This window comes from Durio zibethinus, unplaced genomic scaffold (genome assembly GCF_047325235.1).
Source record: "Durio zibethinus cultivar Kanyao isolate XHJ-2024 unplaced genomic scaffold, ASM4732523v1 HiC_scaffold_111, whole genome shotgun sequence".
NCBI lineage: Eukaryota > Viridiplantae > Streptophyta > Magnoliopsida > Malvales > Malvaceae > Durio > Durio zibethinus.
The window spans coordinates 4,373-20,000 of NW_028322734.1; the positions used below are offsets into that span (position 1 = coordinate 4,373).

General features: G+C 31.1%; 1 protein-coding gene across 1 annotated transcript; it reads left to right on the top strand.

Annotated features, from left to right (window-relative positions):
- The first annotated feature begins 1,610 nt into the window (after positions 1–1,610).
- LOC149509784 (NAD(P)H-quinone oxidoreductase subunit H, chloroplastic) lies at positions 1,611–6,277 on the top strand. Its single transcript, XM_089757662.1, has 2 exons — positions 1,611–3,780; positions 4,901–6,277. The coding sequence occupies exon 1, from the start codon at positions 2,045–2,047 to the stop codon at positions 3,224–3,226; it is 1,182 nt and encodes a 393-aa protein (XP_089613788.1). The 5' UTR covers positions 1,611–2,044; the 3' UTR covers positions 3,227–3,780; positions 4,901–6,277.
- Positions 6,278–15,628: the final 9,351 nt, after the last annotated feature.

The following is a 15,628-nucleotide window of genomic DNA, read 5'->3' on the forward strand; positions in this document are numbered from 1 at the left end:
ACCATGGATCATACCAATAAAACTACTTCTTTTCAATTTTAATTTTAATGGAAAAAAAGAGGATCTTGTATCAGATGCAAAAAAAAAAAGAAAATTTAGATCCGTTCTCTCAAATCAAGAAAAAGATGTTGAAGAAGATTATGGTAAATCATCCAATCAAGAAAAAGGTAAATCATCCAATCAAGAAAAAGGTAAATCATACAATCAAGAAAAAGATGTTGAAGAAGATTATGGTAAATCATCCAATCAAGAAAAAGGTAAATCATCCAATCAAGAAAAAGGTAAATCATACAATCAAGAAAAAGATGTTGAAGAAGATTATGGTAAATCATACAATGAAGAAAAAGGTAAATCATACAATCAAGAAAAAGATGTTGAAGAAGATTATGGTAAATCATACAATGAAGAAAAAGGTAAATCATACAATCAAGAAAAAGATGTTGAAGAAGATTATGGTAAATCATCCAATCAAGAAAAAGGTAAATCATACAATCAAGAAAAAGATGTTGAAGAAGATTATGGTAAATCATCCAATCAAGAAAAAGGTAAATCATACAATCAAGAAAAAGGTAAATCATCCAATCAAGAAAAAGGTAAATCATCCAATCAAGAAAAAGGTAAATCAGATCAAGAAAAAGGTAAATCAGACAATCAAGAAAAAGATGTTGAAGAAGATTCTGGTAAATCAAAAAAACATAGAAAGGAAGACGAGAGCAAGAGAGAAGCTCGTTTATTCCTACAAAAGTATTTGTATTTTCAATTCGGATGGGATGCTGATTCTTTCGATGAAAAAATAATCAAAAATATCAAAGCATATTCTTTCATTCTTGGCCTGATAAATATGAATGAAACTTTTCTATACTCTGTTAGAAGAGGAGGAACGAATCTGGATATTTTGATGGATTCGGCGGATAAGTTACTTTTAACTTATCAATACCTACTCAAAAAAGGAGTATTGATTATCGAACCAATTCGCCGGTATGTAGAAATTGATGGACAATTTATTCTATATCAAACTATAAGTATTTCATTGGTTCATAAAAATAAACATGAAATTAATCAAAGACGCAAAAAAAAAAAAAGACGCAAAAAAAAAAACTATATTGAAAAAAATAATTTTGATGAATCCATTGCAAGACATCAAAAAATGACTGAAAATAAAGACAAAAATCATTATGATTTGTTTATTCCTGAAAATATTTTATCCCCTAACCACCGGAGAGAATTGCGAATTCGAATTTCTTTCAATTCAAGGGATAAAAATGGTATGCATAGAAATCCAGTATTTTTAAATAATGTAAAAAACTGTGGTCAAGTTTTGAATAAAAACAAACATCTTGATAGTGATAAAAAGAAACTAATTAAATTAAAGTTCTTTCTTTGGCCCAATTATCGATTAGAAGATTTAGCTTGTATGAATCGCTATTGGTTTAATAGTAATAATGGCAGTCGTTTCAGTATGGTAAGGATACATATGTATCCGCGTTTGAAAATTCGTCAATGGTACATTTTTCCATATATTATGATTGAAAACCGGATTGATTAATTTTATTTGAAAAAATTATAAAGTTCATAACGAACTTAAAATCATTGTGCATATTAAAATGAATGGTATTATTATTATTACTGATCAGTAAAATTCACATTCAAAAAAAGGGGGAGAGAAATTTTTGTTTTATGGTAAAAAATTCATTCATCTCAGTTATTTTTCAAGAAAAAAAAGAAGAAAACAAGGGGTCCGTTGAATTTCAAATAGTCAGTTTCACCAATAAGATACGAAGACTTACTTCACATTTGGAATTGCACAAAAAAGACTATTTATCTCAGAGAGGTCTACGTAAAATTCTAGGAAAACGTCAACGGCTTCTGTCTTATTTATCAAAGAAAAATAACATACGTTATAAAGAATTAATTAGTGAGTTGGATATTCGGGAATCAAAAAATCGTTAATTTGATTGAATTAGTCGATTTATTATATTTTTCATTTTGATGTACTTCTTTTCGTTTTCAACAATTCATGTAAGAATGAATCGAGGAAAAACTTATGAATCTATCAGCTACAGAAAAAGACCTTATGATAGTCAATATGGGACCTCACCACCCATCAATGCACGGTGTTCTTCGTCTCATCGTTACTCTAGATGGTGAAGATGTTGTTGACTGTGAACCAATATTAGGTTATTTACACAGAGGAATGGAAAAAATTGCGGAAAACCGAACAATTATACAATATTTGCCTTATGTAACACGTTGGGATTATTTAGCCACTATGTTCACGGAAGCAATAACCGTAAATGGACCAGAACAATTGGGCAATATTCAAGTCCCTAAAAGAGCCAGCTATATCAGAGTAATTATGTTGGAGTTGAGTCGTATAGCTTCTCATCTATTATGGCTTGGACCTTTTATGGCCGATATTGGTGCACAGACCCCCTTTTTCTATATTTTCAGAGAAAGAGAATTAGTATATGATCTATTCGAAGCTGCCACCGGTATGAGAATGATGCATAATTATTTTCGTATCGGAGGAGTAGCGGCCGATCTACCCTATGGCTGGATAGATAAATGTTTGGATTTCTGTGATTATTTTTTAACAGGAATTGTTGAATATCAAAAACTTATTACGCGAAATCCTATTTTTTTAGAACGAGTTGAAGGGGTAGGGGTTATTGGTGGAGAAGAAGCAATAAATTGGGGTCTATCCGGCCCAATGCTACGAGCCTCTGGAATCAAATGGGATCTTCGTAAAGTTGATCATTATGAGTGTTACGACGAATTTGATTGGGAAATCCAGTGGCAAAAAGAAGGAGATTCATTAGCTCGTTATTTAGTCCGAATCAGTGAAATGACGGAATCCATAAAAATAATTCAACAGGCCCTGGAAGGAATTCCGGGGGGTCCCTATGAGAATTTAGAAATCCGATGTTTTGATCGAGAAAGGGATCCAGAATGGAATGATTTTGAATATCGATTCATTAGTAAAAAACCTTCTCCTACATTTGAATTACCGAGACAAGAACTTTATGCGAGAATGGAAGCCCCAAAGGGAGAATTAGGAATTTTTCTGATAGGAGATCAAAGTGGTTTTCCTTGGAGATGGAAAATTCGCCCGCCGGGTTTTATCAATTTGCAAATTCTTCCTCAGTTAGTTAAAAGAATGAAATTGGCTGATATTATGACGATACTAGGTAGCATAGATATCATTATGGGAGAAGTTGATCGTTGAAATGATAATTTATACAACAGAAGTAGAAGATATCAATTCCTTTTACAGATTGGAATCCTTAAAAGAGGTCTATGGGATCATATGGATGTTTGTCCCTATTTTGACTCTTGTATTGGGAATCACAATAGGTGTACTAGTAATTGTATGGTTAGAAAGAGAAATATCTGCAGGAATACAACAACGTATTGGGCCTGAATACGCCGGCCCTTTGGGAATTCTTCAAGCTCTAGCAGATGGAACAAAACTGCTTTTCAAAGAGAATATTCTTCCATCTAGAGGAAATACTCGTTTATTCCGTATTGGACCGTCTATAGCAGTCATATCCATTTTACTAAGTTTTTCAGTAATTCCTTTTAGCTCTCGCCTTATTTTAGCCGATCTCAATATCGGTATTTTTTTATGGATTGCCATTTCAAGTATTGCTCCTGTTGGACTTCTTATGTCAGGATACGGATCAAATAATAAATATTCCTTTTTAGGTGGTCTGCGAGCTGCTGCTCAATCGATTAGTTATGAAATACCATTAACTCTATGTGTTTTATCAATATCTCTACGTGCGATTCGTTGAAATATAAACTTTTCTTTTCCCTATTCCTTTCGTTCTATAAAATAAGCTGAATGGATTGAATAGATATCTTCGTTATTTTATTATCCTTCAGGTTGATAAACTAAATTAGATAGTTATATATGAGTGAAAGAAAGCAGCTTATAAATTCGCAGTAAATTAAACAAAAAAAAATTTAATCTCATTTCCTATGTACAAGAGTTAAGTGGAAGAAAACATAAGTGGAAGAAGTCTTTACCCCAAGACGGGTTGATTAGTCAATCTAGCTTGAAGCGGGCTCAAAAGATCAACCGTATAGAGTTTTGGCTATCCTTTGTATAGATTCCCATACATGTATTGCCAAACCAAACGGGGGATTGAACAAAAAAATGAGTGGATGGTTAGGAACACCAAAATACACAAAGGATTAGTAATGGAGATTATGTAAATTATATAAAAAGGATATTTCTGGATAACATAAAAAGAATACTAATTGGGGCTTTAAATTAGTAGAAATGAGTAGGCAGTACTACCCACGATTCCGGTCCAGAGTATGCTCCTATCCACCGATTAAAGTAATGACTATCAGGAACGAAATAATCCTTTACTATTTTTTAGTTTAAGCCCCCATTCGTAATTTTCTCAGATCAGAAAGAAGAATAGGAACGAAAAAGAAAGAATAAAAAATAAATATTTTTTTTTTTTTTATTCTTTCTTTCATATATATAGAGAGATATAATCTGTGTCATGATTTATGAGCTAATGTAATATTTAATTTTTTTCGTAATCGAAAACAATGGGTTGAAATATCTATTGATATTTCTACAAGAAGTATTTTATTGAAGGCTTAAGTTATTACTCAACAAATAAAAATTGAAATTAGTAACGGGCGAGATCAATTCAGAAGCACTTTTTTTATTCTTCATAATATAGCAGACAGAATTCCATTGGTATAATTTTGGACCTTCCAATCCATTTTTTCTCTATCTATTCTACAACCATACGAAGAGAAATAATACTGATTCGGTCCTTAAATTTATTTGTGACCCACGAGGAGCCGTATGAGTTGAAAACCTCATGTACGGTTTTGGACTAGCGATGGGAACAGTGATGTTATCATCGACTATAATTATCTAACAGCTCAAGTACAGTTGATATAGTTGAGGCGCAATCAAAATATGGGGTTTGGGGATGGAATTTGTGGCGTCAGCCAATAGGGTTTATCGTTTTTCTAATTTCTTCTCTAGCAGAATGTGAGAGATTACCTTTTGATTTACCAGAAGCCGAGGAAGAATTAGTAGCAGGGTATCAAACCGAATATTCGGGTATCAAATTTGGTTTATTTTATGTTGCTTCCTATCTAAATCTATTACTTTCTTCCTTATTTGTAACAGTTCTTTACTTGGGGGGTTGGAATATTTCCATTCCGTACGTATTCGTCCCTGAGCTATTTGAAATAAATAAAATGAATGGAATCTTTGGAACGACAATTGGTATCTTTATTACATTAGCTAAAACTTATTTGTTTTTGTTTATTTCTATCGCAACAAGATGGACTTTACCTAGGTTAAGAATGGACCAATTATTAAATCTTGGATGGAAATTTCTTTTACCCATTTCTCTCGGTAATCTATTATTAACAACTTCTTTCCAACTTCTTTCACTGTAAAGAAAAAAAGAATACGAGATTCATGACTTGGTTCAAACAAGAGAAAGAAACAAACATAAAATTATTCATAGATATTCACGATATGTTCCCTATGGTAACTGGGTTCATGAATTATGGCCACCAAACAGTCCGAGCAGCAAGGTACATTGGTCAAGGTTTCATGATTACCTTATCCCACGCAAATCGTTTACCTGTAACTATTCAATACCCTTATGAAAAATTAATCGCATCAGAGCGTTTCCGTGGGCGAATCCATTTTGAATTTGATAAATGCATTGCTTGTGAAGTATGTGTTCGTGTATGCCCTATAGATCTGCCTGTTGTTGATTGGAAATTTGAAACGGATATTAGAAAAAAACGATTGCTTAATTACAGTATTGATTTCGGAATTTGTATATTTTGTGGTAACTGCGTTGAGTATTGTCCAACAAATTGTTTATCAATGACTGAAGAATATGAACTTTCTACTTACGACCGTCACGAATTGAATTATAATCAAATTGCTTTGGGCCGTTTACCAATGTCAGTAATTGACGATTATACAATTCGAACAATTTTGAATTCGCCTCAAAGAAAAACTGAGTAAGTAAACCTCCTATTCTATTAAAGAGAAATTTCCAATTCTTTTAAGGTTCCGTTTTGGTTTAAGTTAAAAGAATATTTGGTTTGACTTAAAAGAATGAGGCCTTTACTCTTTGTTTGGTCAATAAATAAAAATTCAATTACAAATTAACTGGTTGATAAGAATTTCGAATTCATTTTTCTTGAAAATCTATTAATATATTCGTAATTATTTCGAAATATATAGTTTCAAAAAACAAAATACCCTTTCGAACCGAACAAAAAAAAAGAATTAAAAACGAAACAATAATTGTACTTAGATCAATTCACACCTAATAGATTAGGATTTTATTCAATTAGGAACGTATCATAAAAAAAAAATTCCTGGTCGGGTCAATAAGATCATGAAAAGCATTTCGATTTATTTATCTCTTATTTTACATATAATGGATTTGCCTGGACCAATACACGATTTTCTTTTAGTTTTTCTGGGATCGGGTCTTATATTAGGGGGCCTGGGAGTGGTATTACTTACCAATCCAATTTTTTCTGCCTTTTCATTGGGATTGGTTCTTGTTTGTATATCCTTATTCTATATTCTCTCAAATTCTCATTTTGTAGCTGCTGCCCAGCTTCTTATTTATGTGGGAGCCATAAATGTTTTAATCCTATTTGCTGTGATGTTCATGAATGGTTCAGAATATTATAAAAATTTTAATCTGTGGACCATTGGGAATGGCCTTACTTCGTTGATTTGTACAAGTATTCTTGTTTCGCTAATTACTACTATATTAGATACATCATGGTACGGGATTATTTGGACTACAAGATCAAACCAAATTATAGAACAAGATTTGATAAGTAATAGTCAACAAATTGGAATTCATTTAGCAACAGATTTTTTTCTTCCATTTGAATTCATTTCACTAATTCTTTTAGTTGCTTTGATAGGTGCAATTGCTGTGGCTCGTCAGTAATAAATCTTTCTAACTAGGAATAGCAAGCAATCCAAATTAAACTTTTTTCTGTCTTATCGCATCTATTTTCCTTGAATTCTTGTTCGTGTATAAAATATAAAATAGAAATTCGTTTATTCGAGATATTTCCAATATATTCTTTTTGTTATATTCTATTCTAGTCAATCAAATCCGTTGAATTATTGTTCATATTAAAATGAATCGAAATTGATAAGGAGTTGGTCAATGATGCTCGAACATATACTTGTTTTGAGTGCCTATTTATTTTCTATCGGTATTTATGGATTGATCACGAGTCGAAATATGGTTCGGGCCCTTATGTGTCTTGAACTTATACTGAATGCGGTTAATATAAATTTTGTAACATTTTCTGATTTTTTTGATAGTCGGCAATTAAAAGGAAATATTTTATCAATTTTTGTTATAGCTATTGCAGCCGCTGAAGCAGCTATTGGATCAGCTATTGTTTCCTCAATTTATCGTAACAGAAAATCAACGCGTATCAATCAATCAACTTTGTTGAATAAGTAATATTAATAATATTAAATTATAAGATTCACCAATTTGAATTAGCATGTCCAATATGTTGGAATCTACATCATGTTTTCGAAAACGTAAGAAATCAAAGTATCTTGGTCCTTTCTTATGAGTTGATCCCGAAGGAAATTGATTAGAAAATTTCTGGTAAATCGTTGATTCATCTGGTGTTTAACTATAATGATTCATTTACAAGTTTACTAGATTGAAATTTTATGATGTTCAAAAAATTATAGATCCCATGTCACATTCAGTAAAAATTTATGATACATGTATAGGGTGTACTCAATGTGTCCGAGCCTGCCCCACCGATGTGTTAGAAATGATACCTTGGGATGGATGTAAAGCTAAGCAAATTGCTTCCGCTCCAAGAACAGAAGACTGTGTTGGTTGTAAGAGATGTGAATCCGCTTGTCCAACAGATTTCTTGAGCGTTCGAGTTTATTTATGGCATGAAACAACTCGAAGTATGGGTCTAGCTTATTGATACGTTCCCGAAAACCCCACTTGAATACATTTTGAATCCATTTTATTTTTTTTTTACTGAAAAAACCCGTGCTCAAAAAAAATCTTTTTTGAGCACGGGTTTTTCTGGTCCAAGTGCATCTTGTCTTTACCACGAATTATTTTCCTTGGTTAACAATAATTGTAGTTTTACCAATATCTGCAGGTTCTTTAATTTTCTTTCTTCCTCATAGAGGAAATAAGCTAATTAAGTGGTATACTATGTGTATATGCATATTTGAACTCCTTCTAACAACCTATGCATTTTGTTATCATTTCCGATTGGACGATCCATTAATCCAGCTGGAGGAAGATTATAAATGGATAAATTTTTTTGATTTTTACTGGAGATTGGGAATAGATGGACTTTCTATAGGGCCCATTTTACTGACAGGATTTATCACTACTTTAGCTACTTTGGCGGCTTGGCCAGTTACTCGAGATTCGCGATTATTCCATTTCTTGATGCTAGCAATGTACAGTGGTCAAATAGGATCATTTTCTTCTCGAGACCTTTTACTTTTTTTCATCATGTGGGAGTTCGAATTAATTCCCGTTTATCTACTTCTATCCATGTGGGGGGGAAAGAAACGTCTGTACTCGGCTACAAAATTTATTTTGTACACTGCGGGGGGTTCCATTTTTTTATTAATAGGAGTTTTGGGTATCGGTTTATACGGTTCTAATGAACCAACATTAAATTTTGAAACATTAGCTAATCAATCGTATCCTGTCGCACTGGAAATCATATTCTATATTGGATTTCTTATTGCTTTTGCTGTCAAATCGCCGATTATACCCTTACATACGTGGTTACCAGACACCCATGGGGAGGCACATTACAGTACTTGTATGCTTCTAGCCGGAATTTTATTAAAAATGGGAGCGTATGGATTAGTTCGCATCAATATGGAATTATTACCCCACGCTCATTCCATATTTTCTCCCTGGTTGATAATAGTGGGTACAATGCAAATAATTTATGCAGCTTCAACATCTCTTGGTCAACGGAATTTAAAAAAAAGAATAGCCTATTCCTCCGTATCTCATATGGGTTTCATAATTATAGGAATTGGCTCTATAACTGATACGGGACTCAACGGAGCTATTTTACAAATAATATCTCATGGATTTATCGGTGCTGCACTTTTTTTCTTGGCAGGAACGAGTTATGATAGAATGCGTCTTTTTTATCTCGACGAAATGGGTGGAATGGCTATTCCGATTCCAAAAATATTTACGATGTTCAGTATCTTATCGATGGCTTCTCTTGCATTACCGGGCATGAGTGGTTTTGTTGCAGAGTTGATAGTCTTTTTTGGAATAATTACCAGCCAAAAATATTTTTTAATGCCAAAAATACTAATTACTTTCGTAATGTCAATTGGAATGATATTAACTCCTATTTATTCATTATCTATGTCACGTCAAATGTTCTATGGATACAAGCTATTTAATGCTCAAAGTTCTTATTTTTTTGATTCTGGACCACGAGAGTTATTTGTTTCGATCTCTATCTTTCTACCAGTAATAGGTATTGGTATTTATCCGGATTTTGTCCTCTCATTATCAGGTGAGAAGGTCGAAACTATTCTATATAATTATTTTTATAGATAGTTTTGATGAATAAAACAAAAAATCAAAAAGTAATCCTATGATTTTTAAAATTGTTCGTTGTACAGTGAAAAAAAAAAGAAAGAAGTCTTTTTTCTTCTCTTAAGTTTAAGTTAAGTAAAAAAAGGTAAAAGAATTAAATTGAATTTTAATCAGACATCTTTGGCTTTTGTTAGAACCTTTTGAATCAAGTAGTGGAGTGATTCAAAAGGTTCTTGACAGCTTACAATAAGTTTTCTTATATATACGCTGTCCTATCTTAGTATTTGTTAGGCTTAGCCTTTTTATTCAATTCAATTAGATGTTAATGTAAATGAACCATAACTATGTAAACCTATTCCTAATAGATTGACCCCAAAATAGCATATCCAAATTATAAGAAATCCCATAGAAGCCACAAGTGCGGAATTTACACCTTCCAAATTTTTATTTGTTCGGGTATGTAAATAAATCGCGAATACGGTCCAAGTAATAAATGCCCAAGTTTCCTTTGGGTCCCAATTCCAATATGATCCCCACGCCTCATTAGCCCATACGGCTCCCGAAAGAATTCCTATGGTTAAAAAGATAAACCCGAGACTAATAATACGATAACTCCAACGATCCAATTGTTGAGTCAATTGATACCTGTAAAAATTTTTAGAAGAAAGAAAATAAGTGTTTAATAAAACATTGCTTCTTTCATTCATGTATTGGATTTCGCCAAACGAAAATGACTGATTTAATAAATTATTGTTTTTACCAATAATTTTTATGGCTTTTCGAAATGTAATGACTAGAAGAGCTACTGATAATAATGATCCACATAAAAGAGCTGCATAGCCTAATACCATCATACTTACGTGCATCATTAACCACTGGGATTGGAGAGCAGGCGCTAATATTGCGGATTGATGCATTTTGGTTAAAAGACCCGAAGTGGCAAAGCCTTGGGTAAAAATAACACTTGGTGCGGTTATTGCGCTTAAATCATTTTTACGCTTTTTAAAATAGTAAACCATATGAATAAGGGAGAAACCCCATGAAAGAAAGATTAATGATTCATATAAATCACTTAATGGGAAATGTCCTGAATAAATCCAACGAGTGACTAATAATCCTGTTATACAGAAAAAGGTAACTATCATGCCCTTTTCTGATGAATCATATAGTCCTACGACTTCATCGACTAATAAGAATAAGGTTAAAAAATGAATTGTAATTACAATTGAAACGACCGAAAAGGATATATGAGTTAATATATGCTCTAAAGTTGAAAAAATCATAAGAATTCTGAAAAAAGCGAGGGTTTCTAGATTTTATGGAATGGAAATCAGGAATTAAATTCATTATAGGACTTATTCTATCTCTTTTAGAAGATACTATGCCGCTACTCGGACTCGAACCGAGATGCTCTAGCACTGCTTCCTAAGAGCAGCGTGTCTACCGATTTCACCATAGCGGCTTGCTCGAAATCATAATAAGCCATTTTTTATTCAATCGTCGAGATTGAAGGTGAAGGGGTCAATTCAATGTAAAATGTAAAAGAAGCATTTAATTTAAATTGATGAATAAAAACTCGTTTAAATAGCAATTTGAAGGTTCAAAAAGAATCTTTATTATTTATCGTTTTATTTAATTATCCTTTTTTTTATTTAATATTTAATTTAATATTTAATTATTTCAACAGAGATTTTATAGTTTGTGTTTTCCTAAAAGAGAACTCCTCTATTGTAACTAAACTAACTAGTTGTAACTTCAATTCATAGATAGAATTCAACAAAAAAATGTTCTTTATCATTTTAATTTTTTAATGATTCATCTCTCATTCTTTTATATGATTTTTATGAATCTATAAAAAAAAAAATGCTTATCAATTGAATGAATAAATGAATGAAAAAATATTATTTTTAGAGATCACAATTTCAGCACCACATCCAATGATTTCAAAAGATTTATGTAATTTGCATAGCTTTGTATTAATCGTTAGGATTTTGCGTTTTAAGGATTTATCAAACCAACTAGATATTGGGTTGTACACGTTACGTTATATAAAAAGCGTTTCGATTCCTGTCATAATTGTACCATACTTCAAAAAAGTATTTCGAATTTCGAATTCTAAAAATATGTCTTGATTCATCTTCTTATACAAACATAGAATTTTTTTAGATCATTTTAAATTGATACATTATTTGTATATCCACTAAATTATAAAGGGAGTTTTCTCAATTGGGTTGAAAGCAAGGGAAGGATATATAGTAATTCAGAGAAATAATGATTCATAAAGTTACAAAATTGAAACTTAATGGATTAGTTTCAACAACCCAGTTAAAGCTCTTATATATATGTGCTCCGATATAGCTATAGTATAAATATACAAATTTTTATTATTTAATTATTTAATTATTTATTATTATAAATTGAAATTGAATATTATAAAAATAACAAATTATTATAACACTAAGATACCAAATGGGGCGATGGGGAAAATGAGAATCCCCATCCCGGAAATGAAAAAAAAAAAGATATTCAAAAAAGAAAACCTTTGTATCTTATTCGAGTTAAACCAATTCAGATTAAAAAAAAATTATTTGTCGTACAAAAAAACTTTTTGAATTACCCGTAAAAATAGATCTCGATAATGAAAAAGCTTTCAACGCCGCCCAATATCCTTTCTTTTTCCAAACATTTTTTCGAATACGCTTTTTTGATGTAGAAGTACGTTTTTTTGGAACTGCCATTCAAAAAAAAGGTTATTTAGTGCTATAGTTGGATGTCAAAGACATCTATTTTTAAAACAAAATGATCGGTGTCTTTATGTCATTATTTATCTATTCCTATAGATTTTCTAGATTAATAGATTTTCTAGATTATAATTATCTATATACTACTATATAAATTTCATAAGAACTAAATAGAGATGGGAAAATAACATAAAATGCTTCTATTCTAGAAAAAAAAAAAAAAAAAAATATGATATAACCTTTTTTTATTTATATTCCATACACTATCCAGAAAAAAAGAAGAATTTGTATTTAATTTATTGGTACCTTTCTTTTTTATATCTCCATTCAAATCTATAGGATAGATTAGGATCTATTATGATATATAAATTGAATTGATGAAATCAAAAAAACGTAAAAAAGAGTCTTTCCTTCTCTATCTCTGCCTATTTTTTTTGTCGTCCTACATTTATAATTTATACATCTCCATTTATACACGAAAAATACATCAAAACAAAAAAATGTAAAAAAACCATTTTATTTACCTAATAAAAAACAAACTTGAATTTTTTTCTATTAATTGGTAATTGGTCAAGCTCGAAGAGAGAGTATGCCCAATTTTCATTTTCAATCAAATTCGAATGAGACTCGTAATTAATCTGTTAAAGGATACATAATTTTGAAAAAAAAAAAGAATATTTTTTTTTTCCATTAGTAACTCGGTGATATCATTTGATTACTTCTAACTTCGAAATTTGAATATTTTTGAAATATTTGAGAAAGATTAAAAGATTAATAATAGAAAATTCCAGTTAACTTTGTAATATCTTGATTGTATTATTGCTCCCTTTCCATCAAAAGAGATAAGAGCCGGTGAATCAGAAACGATTAATTAAGAAAGAATAAGAAAAAAGTTTTTATGGAGCATACATATCAATATTCATGGATCATACCTTTTGTGCCACTTCCAATTCCTATTTTAATAGGAATGGGACTCCTACTTTTTCCGACGGCAACAAAAAATCTTCGTCGTATGTGGGCTTTTCCCAATATTTTATTGTTAAGTATAGTTATGATTTTTTCGGTCGATCTGTCTATTCAGCAAATAAATAGAAGTTCTATCTATCAATATGGATGGTCTTGGACCATCAATAATGATTTTTCTTTCGAGTTTGGCTACTTTATTGATTCACTTACCTCTATTATGTCAATATTAATCACTACTGTTGGAATTTTTGTTCTTATTTATAGTGACAATTATATGTCTCATGATCAAGGATATTTGAGATTTTTTGCTTATATGAGTTTATTCAATACTTCAATGTTGGGATTAGTTACTAGTTCTAATTTGATACAAATTTATATTTTTTGGGAATTGGTTGGAATGTGTTCTTATCTATTAATAGGGTTTTGGTTCACACGACCTGTTGCGGCAAACGCTTGTCAAAAAGCGTTTGTAACTAATCGGATAGGCGATTTTGGTTTATTATTAGGAATCTTAGGTTTTTATTGGATAACGGGAAGTTTCGAATTTCAAGATTTGTTCGAAATATTTAATAACGTGATTTATAATAATGAGGTTCATTTTTTATTTGTTACTTTATGTGCCTCTTTATTATTTGCCGGCGCAGTTGCTAAATCTGCGCAGTTTCCCCTTCATGTATGGTTACCTGATGCCATGGAGGGGCCTACTCCTATTTCGGCTCTTATACATGCTGCCACTATGGTAGCAGCGGGAATTTTTCTTGTAGCCCGCCTTCTTCCTCTTTTCATAGTTATACCTTACATAATGAATCTAATATCTTTGATAGGTATAATAACAGTATTATTAGGGGCTACTTTAGCTCTTGCTCAAAAAGATATTAAGAGGGGTTTAGCCTATTCTACAATGTCCCAACTGGGTTATATGATGGTAGCTCTAGGTATGGGGTCTTATCGAGCCGCTTTATTTCATTTGATTACTCATGCTTATTCGAAGGCATTGTTGTTTTTAGGATCCGGATCCATTATTCATTCCATGGAAGCTATTGTTGGATATTCTCCAGATAAAAGCCAGAATATGGTTTTTATGGGCGGTTTAAGAAAGCATGTGCCAATTACACAAATTGCTTTTTTAGTGGGTACACTTTCTCTTTGTGGTATTCCACCCCTTGCTTGTTTTTGGTCCAAAGATGAAATTCTTAGTGACAGTTGGTTGTATTCACCGATTTTTGCAATAATAGCTTGGTCCACGGCCGGATTAACAGCATTTTATATGTTTCGGATCTATTTACTTACTTTTGAAGGACATTTAAACATTAATTTTCAAAATTATAGTGGCAAAAAAGGTAGCTCCTTCTATTCAATAAAACTATGGGGTAAAAAAGAAGAGCAAACAATGATTAACAGAAATTTTCCTTTATCCCCTTTATTAACAATGAATAATTTATTAACAATGAATAATAATGAGAAGCCATATAGAATTGGTGGTAATGTAAAAAAAGGGGCTCTTATTACTATTACGAATTTTGGCTACAAGAAGGCTTTTTCTTATCCTCATGAATCGGATAATACTATGTTATTTCCTATGCTTATACTGGTTCTATTTACTTTTTTTGTTGGAGCCATAGCAATTCCTTTTAATCAAGAAGGAATACATTTGGATATATTATCCAAATTATTAACTCCATCTATAAATCTTTTACATCAAAATTCAAATGATTTTGAGGATTGGTATCAATTTTTAACAAATGCAACTTTTTCAGTGAGTATAGCTTGTTTTGGAATATTTACAGCATTCCTTTTATATAAGCCTTTTTATTCATCTTTACAAAATTTGAACTTACTAAATTCGTTTGCAAAAAGGGGTCCTAAAAGAATTTTCTTGGATAAAATAATATATTATTTGATATACGATTGGTCATATAATCGTGGTTACATAGATACGTTTTATTCAATATCCTTAACAAAAGGTATAAGAGGATTGTCCGAACTAACTCATTTTTTTGATAGGCGAGTAATCGATGGAATTACAAATGGAGTAGGCATTACAAGTTTTTTTGTAGGAGAAAGTATAAAATATGTAGGGGGAAGTCGCATCTCTTTTTATCTATTGTTGTATTTATTTTATGTATTCATTTTTTTAGTAATTTACTACTTTATTTTAAAATTTTCATTTTTAAATATAATTTAAAATTTTATGAAAATTTTCATTTATATTTTTATATTATTTTATATTATATTATTTTATATTATTATATTTTTATATTTTAATTTATGAATTTAAAAATAGTTAATAATTAAAAATTTTAACTA